General features: G+C 39.7%; 2 protein-coding genes across 3 annotated transcripts in view; one reads left to right on the top strand and one right to left on the bottom strand.

Annotated features, from left to right (window-relative positions):
* Positions 1 to 1,802: 1,802 nt before the first annotated feature.
* On the bottom strand, positions 1,803 to 6,600 carry LOC124718645 (heat shock 70 kDa protein cognate 4). 2 transcript variants are annotated; one of them, XM_047244273.1, is made up of 5 exons: positions 6,164 to 6,600; positions 5,656 to 5,866; positions 5,217 to 5,575; positions 2,744 to 3,502; positions 1,803 to 2,650 (listed from the first exon to the last, which is right to left on the bottom strand). In XM_047244273.1, the coding sequence occupies exons 2-5, from the start codon at positions 5,861 to 5,863 to the stop codon at positions 2,012 to 2,014; spliced, it is 1,965 nt and encodes a 654-aa protein (XP_047100229.1). In that variant the 5' UTR covers positions 5,864 to 5,866; positions 6,164 to 6,600; the 3' UTR covers positions 1,803 to 2,011. The 2 variants fall into 2 exon arrangements, with proteins under 2 accessions (XP_047100229.1, XP_047100228.1); XM_047244272.1 differs by having other exon boundaries at positions 5,211 to 5,575; positions 6,164 to 6,325.
* A 180-nt stretch (positions 6,601 to 6,780) lies between these two features.
* LOC124718901 overlaps positions 6,781 to 26,071 on the top strand; it is a 191,533-nt gene continuing 172,242 nt past the window's right edge. Inside the window, exon 1 of the mRNA XM_047244548.1 lies at positions 6,781 to 6,803. The gene's annotated coding sequence lies outside the window, so the exon portion shown is untranslated. The remainder of the gene's footprint in view (positions 6,804 to 26,071) is intronic.

Genomic DNA, 26,071 nt, shown 5'->3' with positions numbered 1-26,071 from the left:
AAATCTTCCAACAAAGGTACAGAATAACACATTATGTACTTGTGAACTTTCTTAAAGTGCATTTTTTTCTCAGAGAACATAAAAAAATATGATTTAATAAAACTTTTAACACCCTCCTAGCACTGGCGGAGAAAAGGGTAATCTCACACCAGATCAACTTGCAATGTCTCATTCATATAGTGTTACACAATAAAGCAGAATTTCAGTATTTGATTTCCACTTTTTTTTCTGTACTTTCTACGACTATTTTGAGAGCATGAAAAATTCCTATCATTACTGTGACACACATTCTACTATAAGCTATGTCATTATTAATGTTTATGTGAACAAATTTTCAACTAGAAGGGCAAACCACTTCTAGTAAGACCACATATGTTTAAGCGTTACGATATTCTATTGTTTCAATGTAAATATAACTACACAGACACAGTAGACCCACTATTGTAGCACTTTCAGTTCGATTTTGGGGCAATTTGAGTTGACATCTGATGTAAGCAGCTGCGTAAATTACACTTACTATCTGTAGATTTCTGATGACTGCTTCAAAATGTTGACCATGTTAATCCAAGTACTTGTTAACTAGCATTGCCCGACACACTTCACAACAGAAATTGATTCATATGGGATAGCACACATACTCAGTCACTATTTCAACAGATAGTGGCACCTGCAGTTGACTACCTGTCAATTTCTACAAGCTGTGTGCAAGCATAATTGTTGCAATGACTGCAAATGCCAAATTTTAGCAGGAAATATGGGCACTTAAACATGTATGTTAAATTATTCAATATAACAAAGCACATTACTACATTCCTTAAACTGGGTGACAAAAGTTTCCCAGTGTTGTCTTGTTCAGTTCTTTAATACACAACACAATCTGAACCAATTTCCTACACTAATGGTGGTAGCCTTACATTTGACAAATCTTACTGTCAGTTGCTTACTGAAGCCACACATCTGAAGTGAGCAATATCTTGCTAGTCTATCTGTACATGTAATATGTTTAGGAACTTTTTCCTTGTACTTGGCTTAGAGCTGCTGTGCCAGGAAAAAATATTACCAATAAAGTACCTCAACTGAGGATAGAGATTTCTCTTAAATTCTGCTTAAAAACTTACCATTTATAACACTCAAGACTGATTTGAGTAAATTATAAGCCATATTTAACTCTCCCTCAAATGGCACTTTATAGCTGCCTAATTTAACATTCACATTAAGTCCTTGCTTGTAAAGGGATCAAAATACCAACCATTCCACAGATCTTTGTCCATACCACTGGAACTATTAAGGTTCCAACTACACATACTATTAAAGGATTTGTCAGTAAGCCTTTTTATTCCAAATGGCAATCTCATCCCACCACACATGAGGTGGTTCTTTAATGTGCATCTTATCAAGTGCATAATTAAAAAATACAAAGTGCCATTGAATTCATACTGTCACCCCCCACCCACCCACATTGATTAAAACAAGTCTATTCAAGGCCAATGCCTCTGCAGTTATTGCATTGATTGAACATCCACAAAGCCTAAATGGTTGCAAATTTACCTATCTCACCTATTTCAAAGAATACCTTCACATTTTTCCACCTATGCATGTTAAAGTTCTTCCCTCTTTGAATAAATACATGTTTAACTTAAACATTTCTACTACCTCTCATGAACACAATTTTAACTTTCACTTTACATAATACACAACATTATAAAGATTGTTCATGTTTTCCATCACAGTTGTCTGAAAAACTGTGCCAAACCAATTCTAGGTATTGGGTCAAGGTTTCATTTGCAAAAATGAAAATTGCATTTTCTTCTGAACAGCTCTTTAATTAAAGCCAAACAACAATTTACATGGATTTGAAATGGAAAACATTTGTAACGAAACAAGATTTTTGAGCTATATTGAAGTTCTGTCTGTAACATGTTGCTGCACACTTCAAGTTAACAAAAAATCTTGAAGCTTGAACTGAAAACTGCACTGGACAGGACAGATTAACCTTTTGACACTTTCACATTTAGTCAACCTCTTCAATAGTTGGCCCAGCACCACCAGCTCCTGCACCACCAGCAGCAGCTCCACCAGCACCTGGGAATCCACCAGGGAAACCACCAGGCATTCCTCCAGGAGCTCCTCCTGCACCCTGGTACAATTTGGTGATGATGGGATTGCAGATCTGCTCAAGTTCCTTCTGCTTCTCCTCAAATTCTTCCTTCTCAGCCAGCTGGTTGGCATCGAGCCAACGGATAACTTCATTGCACTTGTCCAAGATAGTTTGCTTGTCTGAGTCTGAGATCTTGTCTTTCAACTTTTCGTCTTCCACAGTAGACTTCATGTTGAAGCAGTAAGACTCGAGTCCATTTTTCGCTGCAATAGTTGCCTTCTGCTTCTCGTCTTCAGCGCGGTAACGTTCAGCTTCATTGACCATGCGCTCTATTTCTTCCTTGCTCAAACGGCCCTTGTCATTTGTAATTGTGATTTTGTTCTCCTTGCCAGTTGATTTCTCCACAGCAGTTACATTCAAGATACCATTAGCATCAATATCGAAAGTGACTTCAATTTGAGGCACACCTCGTGGGGCAGGTGGAATTCCTGTCAATTCGAATTTACCCAGAAGATTGTTGTCCTTTGTCATGGCACGCTCACCTTCATACACCTGAAACAATGGATCAGGTAAGTCACAAATTCAAGGTAATTTTACAATAAGTATGATTAAACAAATATTCAAAAGATTTTTCTATATTCTTACCTGAATGAGCACACCAGGTTGGTTGTCTGAATATGTTGTGAATGTCTGGGTTTGCTTTGTTGGGATGGTGGTATTTCGTTTGATAAGAGTTGTCATCACACCACCTGCAGTCTCTATACCAAGTGATAGTGGTGTAACATCGAGCAGTAGCAAGTCCTGCACTTCTTCAGACTTGTCACCTGCCAATATTGCTGCTTGTACAGCTGCTCCATATGCAACTGCCTCATCTGGGTTAATTGATTTGTTCAGTTCTTTGCCATTGAAGAAGTCTTGAAGCAACTTTTGTACTTTTGGAATACGAGTTGACCCACCAACCAACACGATGTCATGAATTTGAGCCTTGTCCATCTTCGCATCACGGAGTGCTTTCTCCACAGGTTCCATAGTTGACCTGAACAAGTCAGCATTGAGCTCTTCAAACCTTGCTCTTGTTATAGATGTATAAAAGTCAATACCCTCGTAGAGGGAATCTATTTCAATGCTGGCTTGAGTTGACGAAGATAGTGTACGTTTTGCTCTTTCACAGGCAGTTCTCAACCTACGCAGCGCTCTTTTGTTGGTAGTAAGGTCTTTTTTGTACTTCCTCTTAAATTCTTGCACAAAATGGTTAACCATGCGGTTATCAAAGTCTTCACCTCCTAAATGAGTGTCTCCTGCTGTGGCTTTCACTTCAAAAATACCATCTTCAATTGTCAGAATTGACACATCAAATGTACCACCACCCAAGTCAAAGATAAGCACATTTCTTTCACCATGACCCTGTGGAAAGGAAAGACCAACAGTATAAGACGTTTACTTCTTAACAATTTTAACAGTTAATATTAGTTATTTCATCTCAATCAATACTGAAATCCCATCTCTATGGGAAGGATTACAAGTACTTTTCTTGGGAATCAGGAAAGTATGAACTATGGCTGCACTGCTGTTCTGTATACAGCAGTGCATATGCTAAAAATAGTGCACGTACGGAGGATTCGGTAGTATGAAGTGTAGGTTATGTTTGAAGGTGGTAATTGAGTTGGTAAAGCAAAGAAATAGTAAAGGTAGTAAATAGATCCATAGTACTGCCCAATATTTTAGGTTTACATCATAATACATTTGTAACACTATATGGCAAGTTTAGGGCTGTTAAGTAAAACTTTTTAAACAGAAACAGTTGTATTAGCAGGTTCCAGTTTCGTTACCAACATTATTAAACTATTTCCAACAATAGTTTAAATTTGAGTGGGGGTAGCCCTAAAGGAAAGTAACAGAGGTAATGGTGTTTTTAAGTGGAATCCTGAACATAAAAAATATTCATTTAACACTGAACATGATCAAGATTAGCTGGAAAGTTCAAAATGTAGAAGGAACTCTGTAGAATTCTTTACCAATATTTTTCCAAAATTTCGAACAATAGAACAGTTGTTACTTAAAACTAGATGAGTTTGGTAGCATCAGCAGAAGCTGCACACACCACTATGACTTCCTTTCAGTTTAACCTTACAGCAGTTAAAGGCAGTAAGTATATGTATGTAGTACTATTACACTTTGGAATTTAAAAAATATTTACATTTATAACAAATTTAAATTGTAGGTTAAAAGTGCACAATTGAGGGTTATGACATTACATTTCCCCATATGAAGTCTAGCACTTGAGAATTCCCATTTTCCATAATAATTGCTCCCTTATGTTCAGTAGATGTGTGAACAATTGCCTTGACCATACCAAACAGTAAATAAACCATTGATTGCTTATTGCAGTGGCAACACTTTTCAGAATAGAAAATTGTTCACTTATGCAATAGGAAGAAGACAGTTTAAAGTTCACTACAAAAACAAACTTCTGGCCACCTTAATTATCCTATAATAGAAGAGGGGGAAAAGGATGGTGATCTTTCATCCATATTAAAACTGTTGGGTTATTTGGCAGTTTCAGGTACTTCTTGGAACCAATCTTTTTCTGTAGTATGGACTCTGGTCCTATCAACATTCAGCATATTTTTAACAATTCTCTTAATTAAGCCATGATTTTTTCTCCAGAATGATTGCAATCTAGCTTCAAATGTTTAAAATAAGCCTGTTTAGAATACAGATTAGTTGGTATTCTATAGCTTATGTAGCTAAGTGATGAAGTAGGGTAGTGGCCAAATTTTTTTAAAAGTTTTGGTTAAAAAACACTTGAAATGTGATTGTTTGAAATGCACTGGCATTTCACTATGGTAGATGGTATGACATTTTTGTTGTAAGATATCTCACAAAGCATAGTATTTCAGCAATTCCAAGTTAGGTTGGCTAAATTGTTAACTTTCACTGCCTTCGATAAAAGGTGACGCTACTTGAATTTAAGTACGGAAAAAATGGGTGTGATAGGGGTGGTTAAATTAGTTTCCAGTTTAAGATCACAGGTAAGGGGGGAAAAAATCTTAAACTTCAAACTTAGTCAACCATGCTTACAGTTAAGAGAAGTTAAAAAGCGATTACTTACACTTACCTTCTTATCGAGACCATAGGCAATTGCAGCCGCTGTTGGTTCATTAATAATTCGCAGCACATTAAGTCCCGCAATGGCTCCCGCATCCTTAGTGGCTTGCCTTTGCGAATCATTGAAGTAGGCAGGAACCGTAATCACAGCATTGCTGACATTTTTTCCAAGGTACGCCTCTGCAGTTTCCTTCATTTTTGTCAGGACCATTGAGCTAACCTCCTCAGGGAAGAAAGTCTTCGTTTCGCCTTTGTACTGAACCTGAATCTTTGGTTTGCCACTATCATTTATGACTTTGAAAGGCCAATGCTTCATATCGCTTTGTACAGCCTGGTCGTCGAAACGGCGCCCAATAAGACGCTTTGCATCTGAAACAAACACCATTTTTTTTAACAAATTTCAAAAGCAAACGAAAATACACTTGACAAATAAGGATTTGTCTACTTACCAAAAATAGTGTTACTTGGGTTCATGGCCACCTGATTTTTAGCAGCATCGCCAATGAGTCGCTCCGTGTCCGTAAATGCGACGTAGCTAGGTGTTGTACGATTCCCTTGATCATTGGCGATGATTTCCACTTTCCCATGCTGGAACACTCCAACACAGGAGTAGGTGGTACCTAGATCAATTCCCACTGCAGGTGCTTTTACAGCCATTTTCTGAAATAATGAGAACAATTAACGTCTAGTTTAATTGAAGATTTAGGTATTTTTTACTCACTTTTAGAACAATTCGCAAGTACTAACGTTACTTAAACAATGTTTTAAAGCTTTCACGTTTAGGAGAAGTGATTACGAAACCATCCTAAATGGTGCACAACTGGACACCATAACTATTCTGGAGATTACGTAAATTTCACCATTAGATACTAACTAATAAAATATAAAGAACTAAAATTTCATACACAATAAAATCTATCTACAACATACGCTAGAAAGTATGAAGAAAAATCTTACCTTTCGTTAGCGTATATTGCAGGCACAACTTCAATAAATAACACACGTGCACACTCTTCGCTGTTCTGATTCCAAATCGGCGCTGGGTTCCTCCGCTGGCGGTTTTATTGACTGCTTTTGCACCAAGTTCCAGAACCTTCTCCGAGAATCCACCAATGACGTGACGACTGCTCAGAGTAGCGCGCGGAGGTCGCATGCACGTGGTTTACATGTTGTTGCGCAGAAGTAAAGTAGTTACCACCAACAACTGAACGCCAGTAAATCCTAACAACGAATATGTGTCACAAAATACTTCAGTTTACCGTCATTCACGTTTTTCAAACTTGATGCTACGTTTTAAGCATTCCAAAAATTATGTCTTAAATTCTAAAATTTCACCGCAATGGCGGCAAAGCTGTAAACTGGGTGTTGGTAGATGGCGCAGGAATATTCTGGAGGTTTCCTGCATCAACGAGGATCGATAGCCGCCGCGAAGTTTCTTTGAATGATTAGGTCATATATGGGCGGGGTGGGGGGGGTCCTGGATAAATTGCTCGATGTCGTCGTTGAAAGAAAATAAAGGGATAAATAAATATGTTGCAAAGTATATTCTGACTGCTTTCATTCATTGAAGTGTGTAATTAAGTTAAGAAATAGTTTTGTAAGTAAAGTTCTGTATAGATTTTACGAAAAGGAGGTAAAATGCATGTAAGCCGTTATACCATTTATTAGATAGCTTTGTACTTAATAGATTTAGTTGAGTCGTGGCACTGTAAAGTCACAATGCTGAAACAGAAGTTCCGTAAACGCTCAGATAAAATTACAGTAAAAACGTTAAATCTTGTTATAGAGCATGGTATTTGTGGATTCGGAGAACGTTAGTAATAAGTTTGTGTTACAATCAGTATGAATTGCCCTGATATCGTAACAGTTGAAGCATGACGTGAACACGGATCAATATAAGGAAAGTTACGGCAAGGTCGCAGTAATCACAAGTGACGTAGGTTAGAACCTAGCTGAGTCATCGCAATGAGTTGATGAAACGTGTTAAGCGTACAGCGTCACCAGTTAATCCCAAATATTAAGAATAAAAAATGTACTACTGGAAGGAAGCGTTATTTTACATAAATTCGATAATCTGAACAGTAATACAACGGAAACTTGGCAGTAACTGATGCCTAGTAAAGGATATAACCAAAGCGAGCTGTGCATCACATCCTGATTACAGCTCTCGTTTTCTCTGTCAGGAAATTAATTCTAATCCACTAGCCCATTATAACGTGCAAAGGGGGATATCATTTCTTGGGGTATTAAGTTTTATTAGACTGTGTTAATAGTAACTTGGATACGCGGTAAACTGTTTGCGACAACTGTTTGTGATTTGTGCTGCTTAACTTCCAGGTCGTAATAAGTGCTTAACTCTTACATGGGCGTTGCATCGGTTAATGTGGAAGTTTGTACTTTGTTTCGCTTTTACAGCCGTAAAAGAGATAACAGAATACTGATTCTGGCTAGGTATGAATGTTCCTGCCCACGTTCTGATTTCTTTAAAGGTTATAGGAACAAGGTGCCGACAGAAAATGTAATTGTCGAAAATTTGTAAATATAAAACATTATGTGAAAGTACGTGTGGTGTTACTTAAACACTAACGTTAGCGTATATGATGTAAATGGTTTAAAACGTAGTACCAGTATACCAATACCGCGACTGTGTGTTAACGATACTATTTAGTTTCGTGTTCCATGGGTTTGCACGATATGCGTTTCATATCGAACGAGTCATTTCACATTCACTTCCCGACTTTGAGTACAAGCTGAACATTTAGAAGTTTCTTTTTAGTCGCGTGTACCTACTCCCTGTTCAGAAGTGACGCTGAAACGTGAAATAGCCCTATAAGCGGTCATAAAGTTTCTAGTTTTTACATATTGCACGTATTCATTGATTTTTAGATGTCATATAAACCATATACAATTGATGACATCTACTATCGTATATTACACCTGTAAGGAATGAGGAAACTGCTTGCTTTCCGAAGCGTGTCTACGCCCCCCAAGTTGGATGAATCGCCTTGGTGCTCCATGCTACAAGGCATCTTGTTCCTTATTCTGTTATTTACATCAAAAGTGTGATGCTTTATTTATGCCGCCAGAGCTCGTTGTACCAAGGCTGAATTAGACCACTTCTTATGGTTATGTGTGCCAATGTCAACGGGTTTGCTGTTCCATTTAGGCCATCGTATTTACTGTGGCGATATGATGTTTAATAATACAGCGTTCAGTTGATTGTATTTTCACATTGACACTAATTTTATTTCCTTGCGTGCCCCTTAGATAACTTTTCCTTGCGAACAATACTTTGTGTGGCGGAAAATAATAATAATAATCCGCAGCACCGTCACAGGGTGCCGTACCAGTATTCTATAATACAAATGCCCATGAAAACCTGTTTATTTTATAAAGTGCGTGGCAGATGATAAGTCTGACAGTGACGGTACCGTGGAACAGCATTATCACGTCATTAGTCCCTTTTCGCCAAGCAACATGGGGAATTTTTGTGCTTTGTAATACATTAGCCGTTATGGGTTGCTTGTGTGTGGCTAAGACTTGTTCGCCATCCATGAATAACATCAGCTTCTTAAAGCACATTTTAGAGCTCCTAAAGCAACGTAGTTCTGCCACATTTGTACTTAGAATCAGTGTAACTCTAGGGGAGAGACAAATCAATAAATTAACATATTTTCATTCAGTAATGTCATACGAAATAATGATTGTGGTAACAGCCTTAAGAAAGATCTTAATTGCTCAAAAACATGCTGTACAAATGTGGTGCTTGCACACAATCCTCTAGTAGACATCTGTTTGAGTTGGGCTTTTTTACTACTACTCCACAGTATATTTATTCCCTCTTGAAATTTTTGTCAATAATCCGCTGCAGTTCAAAATGAACAATGATGTGCATAATTGCAATTCCAGAAGAATAAATGACATTCATTACTCCACATTAAGGTTGTCCTTAACACAAAAATGGGTGTAAAATGCTGCAACTAAAATTTTTGCTGACATCTTGTGATATAAAATGACAGTACCAAAGTAATATTTGAAAACAAACTGAAAAGTTCTTCCTTGACAACTCCTTCCACATTATCGGTGAGTGGAGGGGATGGCAGGCTTTCGTGCTCCCCCCTTCATCCCGTCTGGATTGGCTTCAACTGGGCTTGGTGGTTCACACTGGCCATCTACCTTCCCACTCCTTTCCTCATGGGGTCTGTTATATCCTGAGCATCTCACTTGTCTCCTGAGTTCTTTCATGCCCCTGTCATTAGTCAGTTCCTTTCCCTCACCTCGTCTTCTTGCCTTTTCCTTCCTTCCCTGTCAATAGTTTTTATCATTCTATGGATGTTGTAGTTCCTCCTTTTAATGTGGGATTTTATCGGTTTTAGTTAATCTCAGGTCAGAGTGACTGATGACCACGTAGTTTGGTCCCTTCTCCAGTCAACCAATCTTCCTTGACAACTCCTATTTTATAAAAGAATTTCTATTGTAATGTTTTAAAGATGGTGGGTAGGATAACTGTTCAGTACATAGCCAGATTTACAAACTGGTGATGTGAATGTGAAATGACATTATAACTTTCTATGGAACATGAAACTAAGTAGCTCAGTCACACGTAAGTTAGTTCATTGCAATGATCATGTGCCCTCCTCAGCTACCCTTCCTGCTCCAGATTTTAGCCTGTCTATTGTGTGGAAAGCAATTGTGACCTCACTGCTTAGAAAGCAATTGTGACCTCACTGCTTATCACATGTGTATGCCACAAATGGTATCCATGACAAACAAAATGAAACCCATTTGAGGGCGATGGCGTGACCACCGTAACGTGTATACCTAGTGGGCTACATTTAAAGAGTGGTTGAACCAGAAAATTGCCATTTGTGTATTTCTTTGTACAGTTAGGCTACAACGGAACTGATGTCATCTCTGTTGTATTAATCCAGGCACTGACAAGTTGCTAACGTCAACTGCGGAAAACTTAAAGGAAATTAAGTGAAAGCATTAAGAACTTGATTTTTAAATTCCAGTTGGTGTAGCTGTATCAGAAATGAGATTCTCTTGCATTCCTCTATCCTGTGAACTTACTTATCAAGTCAGTTATGGAGCAGCTTACAGTTTGTCATGCAACTTGATGTTCATTCACACACTGTGTTTGGTCACTTCCATCATGTAGAATAGTGTTCAGGGATCTGTAACGAGTCGTGTTATACAGTAACAAATGGAGCCAGACACTGTTAGCTACTTCAGAAAAGTGTACTAACATCAAATTATAACTAACACTTACCTATTTGAATTGATAATTATATGTACTTTAAGATAACTTTAACGAGCTGCCACTACACCTCCTCCTACACTACTCAGCTACTGCTCTTATGTAACAAGCTGAGTACACGGCATTGTCCAGGTATACAGGATGTTTCAAAATGAATATATGGATTTTAAGGCTTTGTAGCACATATTACATTCACCGTACAATTACAGGGTGAAATGTATTTAAACCGACAAACTCTGGGAGGTTGTGGGGGGGACATCAAAACAAATATTTTTCCCTAATGTCATTTTTTCCTATGAGCAGTATTTAAATCAGTAGAGGAAGATTTCTGTGGCGGCGAATTAATTAAAACAACAAACACTTTTCCGATTTTTTATGACCAAGAGACAACACATTAACACAATCCAATTTCAATTACTGTAGATTTTCAGAAATGCCTCTTTTGACACGTAAACAAAGGTTACACTGTCAGATCATGTTCTGTCTGACACGGGCAAAAACCCCAGGAGTATCCTGAATTGTTCCTGCTGCCGCTACTATCCGGGCACCAGATCCTCCTCTAATGCAACAGGAGTTGCGTAAACAAGGTTGCGCTTCTCTCCCCACACAAAAAAGTCCATAGGGGACATATCTGGGGATCGAGCAGGCCACGGTACAGGACCACCTCTGCCAGTCCACGTTTCTGGGAACCGTCGGTCCAGGAATCGATGCACACGACGACTGAAATGTGCCGGCACCCCATCATATTGGAAACACATGCATTGTCTTGTAGGGAGTGGGATGTCTTCCAGCAATTGTGGCAATGCTCTGGCGAGAAAATTGTAATAGTGCCTTCCGTTTAATGGCCTGGGTAGCAGATACGGCCCAATTAAACAGTTCCCAACAACACCGACCCACACATTTAACGAAGAGCCGCACTTGATGAGCGCTAGTAATTGTGGCATGTGGGTTATCCTCACTCCAGACATGCAAATTGTGCATGTTGAAGACTCTATCAAACCCGAATGTTGCTTCATCGGTAAACAACACAGAGGTTGGAAATGTAGGATGCATTTCACACTGTTCCAGGTACCACTGTGAAAACTGTGCTCTGGGTGGATAATCAACTGGTTCCACGTTGTGGACACGCTGTATGTGAAATGGACGTAACAACTGCTCTCGAAGGACTGTTGTTACATTCGTCTAATTGGTCCCCACGTTACATGCAATTGCACGAGTACTGATTGAAGGATCTCGCTCCACATGCTGCAAGACAGCTTCCTCAAATTGCAGCGTTTTTACCGTGCGACGGCGTCCCTGTCCAGGTAATCTGCTAAATGACCCGGTCTCACGCAGACGTTGGTACACAGCAGCAATGGTCGTATGATGCAGGATACGGCGATTAGGATATTGTTGTTGATAAACCTGCTGTGCAGCTCGTCCATTGTGGTTCGCTACGTAGTACACACCAACCGTATCAATGTACTCACTCCAGGTGTATCGCTCCATTAGTAAACGGAGACAATGCACTACTACACTGGTGGACAGCAGTTGCCTACAACTGAAGAGCGTAATACGCCCTATAACAACTGAAGATCGTAATACGGCCTCTAACAACTGAAGACCATAATACGGCCTCCACCGGTTTAAATAATGCTCATAGGAAAAAATGACATTAGGGGAAAATATTTGTTTTGATGTCCCCTACAACCTCCCACAGTTTGATGGTTTAAATATTTTTCACCCTGTATAAATAATACACCAAATGAAAGAGAAACACTAAAGTTTTTCTTCCAATTATTCAGTGTGAACACCGATCACACGTAGAGTCAATATGTGAATTGTTCTGAAACCTTGATCAATGTGTCTGGAGTAACTGTCGCAATAACACTGTTTCTGAAGACAGATAGATCAGCTGGTATCAAAGGCACATACACATGATCTCGTCCGATCGTGTGTGAACGTGGAGGTCGTGCATGAAGTGCTGTGTCAACCGGCCCCTTGCACCCAATCCACTGGTCGGATACGTCGTTTAACCAGTCGCATACTGAGTTATGCCAGTGAGGCGGCGCACCATCTTGTACCCAGATAAAGATGTGTTCTTCCCATTGAGGCACGGGCAATAGGTGTAGAACATCGAGATAAGAAACATCAGTTACACAGTTGATGCACTGAAAAAGAGAGGCCCATAAACTTTCTGCGGGGATATTCCTCGGTGCTAAGTGTGAAAGACTTGCACTCATTCACCATGTTTTTTTACTCTTTGTCATTCCATACTCTTCCCATCGTGCACAGGTACACAAACAAAACTGTTTGAGTTGCTCTTTAATTTGGTGTATTATTTACAATTGTAAGTTGAACGCAATAAATGCTAGAACACCTTAAAACCGGTATGTCCATTTTGAAACCCCCTGTATATAGCACCCTCTCTGCTCATTTACCGCTCCCACACTGTCTGCCCATCTCCACCTCTCCTTCTCTCTGCACGTTATCACCCCCGACCCGATAGGAGCCCGAGAGTTCCTCTCCATAAAGTATTTCTTTCCAGATTGTAACTAACACATGTACCACATTTTGCTGATATCATTCCACGGGTTTATGATGAAATTTTTACTTGTGACTTCGCCGATGTACACACGTCAAATTTATTTCACATATAATTGTAATATATGTCACAAATAAAATGTAAATGTCACGCAACTAGGGCCTCCCTTCGGGTAGACCGTTTGCCGGGTGCAAGTCTTTTGATCTGCTGCCATTTCGGTGACTTCCGTGTCTATGGGGATGAAATGGTGACGATTAGGGCAACACGACATCCAGTCCCTGACAGGAGAAAATCTCCGATCCGACCCGGAATCGAACCCGGCCCCTTGCGATTTACATTCTGTCGCACTGACCACTCGGCTACCGGGAGCGGACGTGTCACAAATGTTTCAGATATATTTTAAATATTTCACACGTTTTATACACACCTGTACCTCTAGTGAATTTTGTCCTGCAATTTGCTTTATGTGCAGCCCATTGTGAACGACATTGTATTTCCTGAATTATATGTCGTACAATGATGTAATTTTATAGGTACGTTTGACTACTGCCTGCACAATGTGTTACAAATACAGTTAGTAGTAGGCCTAAAGAAGTAATAAATTAAAATATTGTGCTTCACGTGGTAGTTTTACTGCACGAACAGCAAGAATGTAGTAAGTGTTACACATTTTTTCCTTTCATCGTTTTGCGGGACGGGTCTCGGTGATGTCACGGTCTTCACTGCAGTTTCACGCCCACCTGTGCCCCGTTTTTAGGTAGGTGTGGTACCTACCCTCTTACTCCCCTACACCCTCTGACTCCCCTACTCCCCCCTCTCCCACTAGTAATTCTTTCCAGGCAGGCGGACAGTAACTGGCATGTGTACCAAGTTTGGTTGAAATTGGTCCATTGGTTTAGGAGATGTGGAACATACATATATATACATTCATTTTCATAATGTGTGTGGGTAATTCAAACAAAATATTTTGTGTCTTTATGGAAGCAACTATTAGCTGTTATACACTGGAAAATCAAGATCCATCTGGTACAAACATTACAAGTTACTTAGCACTTACATTCCTGAGCTCAAGTATTCAGAATCTCGTAGGAATGGCTAGTGAGGTATACTTATACTTTGTGTTTAAATATTTGGGGATTTTCAGTCTCCTCCTTAAAGTGCACTGGCATCCTATTATAGACTTGTGTACCAGCATATAAATTATTGTTATTTATGGTTAATTTTATTCATCCAAGAAGTGTCTCACAGTGTAATAATAGAGTACAAATCGATAGCTCAAAATATACAACAGGCAGAATATATAATAATCTTTACGAGGACAGGACAGAGCAGTCGGCTGTGGTCTCGATTGACCCTCGAGCAGCTGCACCGATTATTGTAACGAGAGCAGACGTGTGGCATACTTCGTACACGTGTAAAGAATAGCCGTCTTTATGTTACCGAGGTGAATACGTGGGAACAAAATCGCAGTTTAATTAAACAAAAATAAAATAAACTTATGTTATACGAGCTAAATCACTGTTTAATTAAACAATAATAAAATAAACTTTGATTGTATCACTCTGTTATCCCACAGCAGTGGCCCCTTCGGAGCCCTAAACAGTGTAGCTGCATCAGATCCTGCCAAATGCTTATTCAATTACTAATTATTTTGTAGACAACTACCTCATTTGGAATCATGCTGCTACCTCATAATGTGGGTCATTTTCTTATGTGGAACATTTTTTCTCATGTAGCTCACTGGTTTCTTTTTTTTTAACTGTCGGTCACTTCGACATACGACACCACAGCTTATCAGTTTGTTAGCCGAATCAATGTCGAAGGAATAGGTAGGGCTTGCAGTTTTAAAATGGCAATGGACTAGTGTAAGACTGTGTCATTTGTACGATATTGCAGTGCCTCTGTTCTGGCACAAATTTTCATTGTTGTCATTCCAATATACAAATGACGGCTGTCCAGATCCGCAGTTGCGTATACATTTAATGTATATAACATTATTTGTGGTTAATGCACTTTGTACGTAGGTGCGGCTGCTCGAGGATTAAGGAACTGTCCTCACATTTGCTTTACTGATTTGGGAAAATCAGAATTGGAATGGCTGGACTGTAATGTCATACTGTCAAATATGAGGTCAGTAACAGCTGCACTGGCCCATTCGGTCAGTCCCTATCGTACGTCGTGCCTCGATTTACTCACATTTTGTTTCAGATAACTCGTAATATGTAACACAGTTCTGTTCTTCGTCGCCGGACGCGTCGAGGTCACGCGCTGGAGACTCCCAGACTGTGAAGACGCTGCTGTGCTCCTTGCACGAATTCCAGTCTGTTCAGAAAGCAGAATCCGTGCTCTTACATATTCATCTATGCTCCTCAGTCCACATGAAAAATTAAGTCAGCATACACCTGTGAAGAGTGAGAGCTCGAACTCGAGAGAATGACAAGACATTACTGTCACGCATGTTACTTCTCGACACATTATTTTCTTGTGAAAGCAATAAACTGTGATCACGAACTGAAATGTGACGTGGTAGTTACCCCCTTTCATTTCTCTCTGCTGCTCTAAGCCCTCTAAGAAATCTTTAACTGTGTAGTATGCATTACTTATGACAAATGTTTAGCTGGCTTTTTTAAACAGATGTATTTTACTAATCTTTTTCATTCCCTTTGGTGATTTATTATAGATTTTAATTCCCTGCTACAAAATGCTATTTTGGGTGTTTTGTTTTTGATAAATGTAAGTCCAAACTGCCTCTTGTTCCAGGATTATGTACAGAACTGTTAATGAAATACTGGATAATGTTTGCCCTGGAATGCACCACAGACTAGCAGATGTACACAATTGGTGCAGCAACTATGCCCAATTTTTTGTAGATAGCTCTTTACAGTTAACCTGACTATTATTGTTACAGCTCTTTTCTGCAGTTTAAAAACTGTGTCTGTGTTTTGTTCCTTCAACGCCCATAAAATAATTGTACACCTAAGAATTGAATGCACACAGGCATTGCCTGTTACAAACTATCTAGACATTTATAAAATTGTTGTGCAGAATGGGGATGAAGCCTACAAAATGGTGCTCATACGTTTAGTCCCACCCCACTTGCATCGACCCACAGAAACACTCTGTCTCACGTGCCTTAAGACGAGAGAGAAAGGGTCAGAGGTGCTATACTGGGGATTAAAACAACAGAGGATCTAAAACGACAGTACAGAGAAATGTGACTGGCAGGCCACTTGCAGACAACACGGTCGAGTGAGCCAGTCACCCCATTAACACATTAAGACCGTCTCCCTAAAGCTGTAGGAAACATGTTGGACAATTCACAAAACTTTAAAACCATAACCACATTAATCTGAAAGTCATTTAAAATAGAGAGCAAATCAGTCAGCAAATGTGCCACTGCCATCTGGTTCGAAAATGAAACACAATCTAGTAAAAGGTGGCACACAGTTAGCTGTACGCCACACGTCAGAGGGTGCTCTCGCCAGATCGAGAAGCCGTGCGTCGGAGAACTGTGGCCTACGTAAAGACGAGTAAGGAGAACCTCGTGTGTCTCCGGCCGGAAGGAAGTACGCCACAGCCGCACTTCGGCGTTAACTAGACGGAGCTCGTCGTCTGTCACTTCCGGCCACTCGTCATCCCGCTGACGTGTGACTCTGTAGCTCGACAGCACGCAGGGGGGTGCGTTTCTGAACTAACTGACGATTGCGAAACAGCTACATCTGCAATGCCTGTGTGCCCTGGCACCCCGCAGAAAGAGACCGCCTTCCTCAGCCTTTCTAGCCGGAGGAGGGCTCCCGGACGTACCGACTACTTTATCTGCCGGCTAGAAGCGTCGGAGACTGTGAAGGGCACCCGGGGGATTGGAACAGACGAGGAATTTGCAAAACACGTCTCGTCTGCTCCGGTGCCCGCAACGTCACATATAATTCCGTGACGTAGACAGTAAAGTCTCGAGGTTGTCAGATCCCGAGGACACGGTCGGGGTAAAATGACAGAGCGACCTACAGACTCCCCCCATTTAGACCCGTCCAGGGGGATGCGTAGTCTGTACGGACATTGTTTCTGTGTGTAGTATTGTGGCTGTGAACTGCCGAGTTCATCCTCCGTTCACTCGTGTCATTAACAAAAGTACCATTAGCCTGTATACGCATTGGTACATAAGTGTCAAAACTCTCATGTTCCCGAAGAGGCTTCTGCGAGATGTTCGGTTGTCGACTTTGTGCGACATTCTTATTGCACACTTCTCCGGGATAAACACTTCTCACTTTAGCTGGAATGCCCCAGAAGATTGTGCCACAGAGCACAAATGATCGAAAGCGTGCTGGCGATCATTTTCCACTTGTACTGAATACTGCTAGAAGTACGAGGCTTAGAATAGTAATAAACAGTTTATTCTTTAGGATACCACTCACAGAAAAGTGGAAGTGATGAGCTGTCGACAGACACACACGGAGGAATGCCAGTTTTCGGAGTTATCTTTTGACGGCCCCCCACGGTGCCGTGTGGGCATTTTAGTCTAGCTCGTCGAAAGATAACTGTCGAGTTTTCTTCCTTTCGTGTGTGCGTATCGACAAACTGACGCTTCTGCTTTTCGGTGAGGGCTCTGCTTTAATCCTAAAGTATTTGCATTTTACGAGAACTTTCCCGTAACATTAATAAACAGTTTATGTGGTTATGATGGTCAGGTATTGACAATAAAAGAATCTCACGAGTCGGATTTAGATAACGAGAAAAGTAATGTACGACAGAGTCGGAAGCAGTGACCCGGTCAGGTCAGGCGGTCAATTTTAGGGAGGGGACCGAGCAGTGAGGTCGTCGGTCCTGCGACCGAGTTACGACATTTAAACAGAATCCGGAGAAGGAACAAATGTGATGAAATGATGTGAGAAAATAACTATCACATTTTTAAATAAATTCACTACAATGTTTTAATCCCGTTTTCCCTCAATACAAAAGACATTGAAACTGACTGCAGTATGGGAGTAATTTTAGATAACACCAAGGATTGATGACAAGCTGTAATTAATAATTGACTGTACATCCTGCTAACATAAGCTTGTACAGGAGATTTGACAGTTAGCAGTGGCCGCTTGGGATGCCGAGCTGCAAGCTGAGGGTGAAACTTGTACGCGGTGTGCGTCACAGTTAGCACCAAAACTGATACGAGTGAGAGTCTATGAGGGAAAAGGCGAGGGGGGGGGGGGGGACACGTGCGATTTAGTCGCACATAGGGAAAAATGTTCTCGAATTGTCTCAGAGTCTCAGTTGAGTATTATAAAATCGTATAGTTTATCGGTAAACAAAATAATAAAAATACTTGGAGAATAAAGCAAAAATGATTTGTAGGATTATCAAGTAAGAAGTAAATAGGATGGACATAAATGTTACCCAAGTTTCAAACAGTAGTAGTGGCAGGAATGATGAAACATGAAAAGCATAAGTAACTACATTCAGTTTATACCATGTAGCACTCACTAGTGTTGGATAAAACACATGTACTGCATTAAAAAATAATGTGTATTAAAAATCAATCAAATAGTTTTCTAAATTCCTGAGAATTTATACTGCTTATTTGAAGTGACAGTCCTATGTTACAGAATGTATTAAAACTTATAAACTAATTGTCACTCGAATTGCAAAAAACCGAAGATGAAGATCTCGACAGACTTTTTCCTGTTTCCATTCACTAAAATTTCACATTGCCATATTTGTGGGACACACTTCGTGGGTGAAGGAAACTTCATTGTGCAGATATCAGTTTCAAGCATATTACAGGGGAGGGGGGGGGGGGGGGGGGGGAGGAGGGGTGGAAACACTGTGAAAAACACACGATTCAACATAAATGAAGATCCTAGCCGAGCCTGCGGGTTACACTGTTGTATTTGAGAACAAATGACACCTGTCTGATGTTCTCAATATGTTGCAAGTGTCAGTTGTGGTCAGACGAGTATTCTGTGTAGCTGTGAGTGCATTATTTCAGAACTGAGTGAATTTAAGTGTGGGCAAATTGACGCCGCTAGTACGCGGGTGCATTTGTCAGCGAGGTAGCCGAAGTGCTCAGTACTTGGAGAGGCACCGTATCGAAGATTTGTATCGCGTACAGGGGAAGGAGGAAAACATTATCCACTAAGTCACAATGCAGACGGTCATTGGAGAAGATTGTGACAAAACATGAAAGGATGACAGCTGCAAAAGTCACCGCAGAACTGAATCTCACATGCCGGAACCCTGTCGGCACTGAGGCGACACCGAGGGAGCTTCAGAAGTCGGGGACTGCAGTGCGAGCTGGAATTCGAAAACCACTCGTCGGTGACATAATGCCCGTAACAGGAAAATGGGAGGTCCAAAACGTAAAACTCTGTATACGGAGCAGCGGAAGAAAGTCATTTAGTCTGACGGATCTCGTTTCACACTGTTTCCAACTGGTGACAGAGTTCACGTCTCATTTACGGCGTTCCGGGCTTACGGCACGGGCTACTTGCCGCGAAGGGTGAAAGGTGGCAGGGGTTCGGTGGTGATTTGAGTAGCCACATCACTGTATTCCAGTTAATTCTGAAAAGGTGGCATTACTGCCCATGCTCGTGTGTCCCTCCTAGCCGATCGGGCCCACCGCATCGTGCTACGTCTGTTCGTCGACGACGGTGCCGCGTTCCGAGAAGACGAGGCCCCTGTTCGCATTGCTCGTGTAGCCCAGTACCAGTTTTGTTACCGAGAAGGTGGATTGCCACATCTACCCTGGACGCCACAGTCACCAGATCTCAATGTTATTGACTCTTCGGGTCTACTTTGGAGAGAAGGGTGCACAATTACTAGTCACCACCTCAACTTGCCACTATTTTGCAGGAAGAATGGTTCAAAGATTCCCTCGAAACCATACAGCACCAGTAATTTTCCATTCTGAGATGACCGGAAGCTGTTTCACAAAATGTATTAGGCGTAATAACGAGTCGTGTTTCGATATTTTTGTCGATCTGCTGTACGTGGTGTCCACACAGTCCTTCGTTCGTTCGTCCGTGTGTTCTGTAATTCTCTGAATGGGGAGGATCCTCAGGGATACGGAGCGAGTCGAGGCGTACGTATATTAACAAAAAAAATGTACAAATCGTAGGAACTTAATCTATCTATATTATTAACAACAAACTCTCCCTATATCGATCAATACTATCTGTGCTCGTGCCAACTAAATTTAATCGAGTAAATTAGAAAGTTATTACTTAACAAAATAGCTGCAGCCTCCTCAGTTCAGTCCAGAACCTATTGTAGACAGCTTCTAAACTCCTTTCAATAGAGTAAATATAGAGCAAATTCAATGAAACTTACCTCCATTTCAAGTTTGGTGTCAACAATCAGTTACAATTCAGAAACAAGAGTACATTCATAAATGTAACTGAAAGTAATGAGTGAACCATTCAGCTATGAAAATCTGGTAATAATTACACAGTGGTGTGCAGAATTTAATTAAAAATAAAAGTAGTGTGAGAATATCACGGTTCCACGGAAAAACGCACTGGCCGCCCTCCTGCCCCGTCCTTGCCCGGTCCGATCTGAGACTGTATACGTTTTAAGTAGGTATTTTATATCAGTGGATGAGTCCTATACTGTTCAAATTAAATTTTATTTTCTTTGTGTAACGTGTAATTTTACACCTGTGGGCAGTTTCAACACAGTACAAATTACAGCATTACCTTGTACGATACACTACAATGAAATAATTCCGGAAGCAGCACATAATTCATTCTACAGTGCAGAGTTGGTTTTATATGCAGTTTGATAATTGTACAATATTTTTGTTTCTTTCTGAATTTGGCCAACTATGGCTTAAGGCTTTAAGGCCTTTCTTTTCTCTCTTCCCAGAAACTCTTAATTCTTTCACTTCTTTTTCTTTCTCTCCTCCTCAGAAATGTAATGTGTGGCTCTCCTTGTTTGTGGTTTCTCTTCAAATGATTTATGCTGCTGACTTTGCTTTTGATTTCTTCTCTGGTTTGGATCCTCTGTACTGTAATACCAGTTTCTTGTACATCTCTTTTGACCTTTTCTGTAGATTTAGAGGATGTGATATAATTGAAGATCTTTTTGATCAGTTGGCGTTTGTCGATTCTTGCTAGGTGTCCATAAAATTTCAACCATCATTTCTGCATTATGTCCATTAATTTTTTGGTGTACTTGCAGAGCTCCTGGTTTTTCCTGTTTTTGCAAGTTCTGTCAGTAGTCTTCTGAGGTCCAAGAATTTTCCTGAGTATATCCCTTTCCTTCTTGTTAAGTTCTTCCAACTGTCCATTTTTATTTAGAATAATATTATGAAAAGGAAAGTTGCTATTCACCATATAACAGAGATGCTGAGTCAGAAATAGGCACAATAGAAAGACTGTAGCAATATAAGCTTTTGGTCAATGAGGCCTTTGTCGAAAGTAGACGGCACACACCATAAGATGATAGTGAGGAATTTTGGATGTTGCAACTTCAAGTGTTTCTCAAAAGTTGTCCACTTTTTCTGGGTTTCTCTTGTTATCTTCATTTATAGGGACACGTGCATTGATGATAAAGTATGCTCTGTTTCGAGACTTAAAGGAAATTATAGTTGAGATTATACTCATTTCTAGGACAGACTTATTCCTTACTTTATTATTCATATTAAATCAAAGTTATATGAACATTTTTGTATAAACCACTGCTCGAGTTACTTTTTAAAAGTATCTCATGTCCAAAATATTAAGATAATGTGATAGTAAATTATGAAAAACAGCTTGCTTGACGTATGAGCTCTTTGCTGTTAAAATTAGCCCTCTCAATACAAGGATGGGGTTTACTTTATGCCGAGCCTTTACAAATATTGTATTCCACTTGGGTACTAGATATTTTAAAATATTGAGATTTTTTATTGTTTTTAACAGTCTTCTACCAGTTTCCATAAATGTTTTAAATTTTTCAGAGTAACTTAATCCAAAAATTTTAGGTGTGACTTTCCCCAATGAAAGTCGTATTCAATATTTTCAGTTTCAGGACGCTAATTACACATTAGTATCTCTTTAAAAAAGTATGGTGTGAGTAAAAGTCAACAACAATTAAAGAATTTTATAGGTTTTAAAATTCACCTTGCCGACAGTCATTAAATACCCCCTCCCCCACGTTATTGAAAGTGTGTCACACAGAGTGTCCGCGTGGTTTGAGGCACCGTGTCACTGATTGGGCGGCTCCTCCTGCCGGACGTTTGAGTCCTTCCTCGGGCACGGCTCTGTGTGTGTGTTGTCATTAGCATAAGTTAGTTTAAGTAGTGTGTAAGTCTAGGGACTGATGACCTCAGCACTTTGGTCCCTTAGGAATTCACACACATTTGAACATTTTTTTTGAAAGTGCATTGGCGTTGCTAAGATTATTCTAAAAGATATTTGCAGGTTCTAGACCCTGCTTACACATTAGCACAGCGCCAGGTACTGTACTGTTGGTGTAAGTTATTAACAATTAACAAAGGTATCATTTTTTTTTTTTTTTTTTTTTTTTTTTAAAAAAAAAAAAGATTGGGTATAAAGCCCCCCTCCCCCCCCAACTCTTTACATGTTACTGAAATTGCATTGGTATTGTTAGGTTTAATCTTCTGTTCACCAAATGATCACATAAAAGTCTGCTTTATGCCTCGTATAATGGTTTTGAATTTGCAGATTCCTATTTGTGGTCATAGTTTCGGACTTAAACATGGCACTGTATTTGAGTGGTCAAAGGATGAATAACTAAATCAGTATATAAAATAAATTAAAATCATATCTGCTTGACAACTCCATTGTTATACAGGATATCAAATTTATCTTGACCACTGCCAGCAACATTTTATACGGAAGCAAAATGAAAATTGTATCGAGAAAATGCTCAGATACCACAGGGCATTAACCAGCATGACCTCATTTCTTGTATCTTTTTTCATTTCAAAGATATGAGCAAGAATATGTTTTTTGTAAATAGTACCCTATATTTTTTTATTTGGTGAACCATTTCCTGTCCCCAGGACCTGCTCATAAACATTTAACAGTTTATCATTCGTGTAACCACGATGCAACACAAAACTGACTCTGACTGCCCTGTAGTACCGCACAGAGAGCTTCAGTGACTACTGTAGCAGAATGTTGTCAAATGATATTTTACAGAACCCAAAGGCATTCTGGTCATATGTAAAGGCTGTTAGTGTCGCCAAAGTTAGTGTCCAGTTCCTACGGAATGAGACGGGAACTGAAATTGAGGGTAGCAGAGCAAAAGCTGAAATACTTAACTCTGTTTCCAAATGTTCCTTTACAAAGGAAAACCCAGGAGAATTTCCCTAACTTAATTCTTGTACCACTGAAAAGATGAATGGAATAAGTATTAGTGTCAGTGATGTTGAGAAACAGCTGAAATTGTTAAAACTTAACAAAGCTCCAGCCCCGATGGAATTCCCCGCTGATTCTACACTGAATTTGTGGATGATTTATGGTAACCTCTCTTCTAACTATAATCTACTGTAGATCCACCGAATAAAAAACTGTGTCCATTTCTTGGAAAAGAGCACAGGTCACACCTGCCCACAAGAAGGGTAGTAGGAGTGGTCCACAAAACTACCGTCCAATATCCTTGACGTCAATTTGTTGTAGAATCTTAGAACGTATTCTGTGTCCAAACATAATGAGGTATGTTGAACAGCATGACCACCTCTATGCCAACTGGCACCGTTTCTAAAAACATTGATCACGTGAAACCCGACTCGCACTTTTCTCACATGAGTTACTGAAAGCTTTGGATCGAGGCAACCGCGTAGATACAGTTTTACTCGATTTCTGAAAAGCATTTGACTCGGTACCACACCTACGCTTGTTGTCAAAAGTATCAAAAGTATAGTCGTACGGAGTGTCAAGTGAAATTTGTGACTCGATTGAAAACTTTTTGGTAGGGTGGACTGAGCTCGTTGTCTCGGATAAAGAGTCGTCATCAAATGTAGAAGTAGTTGCAGGTGTGCTTCAGGGAAATTTATTGGGACCCTTGCTGTTCATGTTGTATATTAATGACCTTGCAGACAATATTAATAGTAACCTTAGACTTTTTGCAGCTAATGCAGTTGACCATAATGAAATACTATCTTAAAGAAGCTGCATAAATATTCAGTCAGATCTCAATAAAATTTCAAAGTGGTGCAAAAATTGGTAATGTGCTTTAAATGTTCATAAATGTAAAACGTACACTTCACAAAATGAAAAAACGTAGTATCCTTTGAGTATTATATAAATGAGTCACTGCTGGAATTGGCCAACTCATACAAATACCTGGGTGTAAATCTCTGTAGGGATAGGAAACGGAATGATGATATGGGCTCAATCATAGGTAAAGCAGGTGGTGGACTTTGGTTTATTGGTAGAATGCTGGGGCAGTGCAATCAATCTATAAAGGAGATTGCATACAAACCACTGGTGCAATTGGCTCTAGAATATTGCACAAGTGTGTAGGACACATACGAAGTAAGACCAACGGGGAATATTGAACGTATACAGCGAAGGGCAGCACAAATTGTCACAGGTTTGTTTGATCCACGGGAGAGTGTCGCAGAGACAATGAGAAAACTGAGCAGAAAGACTCTCGAAGATAGACGTAAACTATTCTGAGAAAGTCTATTAACAAAGTTTCAAGAACAGGCTTTAAATGTTGATTCTATGAATATACTAAAATAACCTATCTAGTACTCGGATAGGGATCGTGAGGATAAGATCAGAATAATTACTGCATGCACAGAGGCATTCAAACAATCATTCTTCCTGCACTCCATATGTGAGTGGAACAGGAAAAAGCCCTAATGACTGGTGCAGTGGGACATACCCTCTGCCATGCCCCTCACGGTATAGATGTAGAGCAGGTACCTAGAGTAATGTATCTCAGCCACTTGCTGAAGTTGACAGTAACAAATGGAAACACAAGGAAGAATGCTCTTCAATCTGTTAACTTACATTCTCCAGAGATGAAAAAAAAATGCCTTCTGTTCATTGGTGCACATTGTAGTCACACAAAAATCTTCAACTGAAGACGTTTGACTGCATGCCTGGTGTATTTCCATTTGTTTACTGTCATCTCCAGGAGGTTGACATACTGGTGTTCACATTTTTACGACAAATGTTGGTACAAGTCATGCTGATTAATGTTCCCTGGTGAGTAAACTTTTACTTGATAATTTTTTTTTATTTTGCTTCTGGACCAAAATGTTATTTGTGAGTAAAGATAAATATCACACCATGTATAGGAGCATTTCTGAATCTCCTGTGTTCAAAATAGAAGTACCAAGTGATCAGTCAATCAGTAACGCAAGGCATATTTCGTGACAGACTTAAATATGCAGCAGTAACTTCCATTTATTACTATTCAGGAAAGCAAATGACCTGTAATTGCAGCCTGTATTTACCCCTTTCAGAGTTTTCAGGAAGCAGTCTACCATGGAATACAGTGTGTTTTACTGCCTTCTTTCTTTTCACCCTATAGAGGACCACATGAAATAATGTCTGTCTCCTTTGTTTTTTCCTCTCCTTTCTTTCTTTCCAGTAGTTTTTCATTCTTTTGTTATGTTTCTCTCTTCTGTTCATACTGCACCTGTCTTTTTCTTTGTTTTCTCCTAGAAGCCATTGTAACTTTTTACTTTTGCTCTGAACTTTCATTTTCCTCTTATTTCTGCCTCCATTATTTCTATTTCTCTCCTGTCTGCTTTATTTGCTTTGATCCTGTCATGGCTGTTTTTGGGTTTCTGTCAAAAAAGTTAATTTTTTTGTTATTCTTTTTTAATCCAGAATTTTTAAGATGTCCCTAGAATACAATTCTTCTCTTCCTCATTGTGTCCTATATTTGTTCTGTTTTCATTAACTTCCTTATTACTTCTTAATTTCCATTTTGCATTGTCATATTTTAGTTTTGAGATTTTCCTGACCGATTTTTCTTTCCTTGTTTTCACCTAATTGTTTGTCTGTACTTAACAAAAGATATTCAGAAGTGTGAAGGGCTTCTGGTCTAATAGCAGTGCTAATGTTTTGCATTTGTGGAAACAGATTTCTAGTTATACAGGTTTTTTGGTAATTGAAAAGCCACT

Source organism: Schistocerca piceifrons, chromosome 10 (assembly GCF_021461385.2).
Source record: "Schistocerca piceifrons isolate TAMUIC-IGC-003096 chromosome 10, iqSchPice1.1, whole genome shotgun sequence".
Lineage (NCBI taxonomy): Eukaryota > Metazoa > Arthropoda > Insecta > Orthoptera > Acrididae > Schistocerca > Schistocerca piceifrons.
This window is presented reverse-complemented; position numbering and strand designations above follow the sequence as displayed.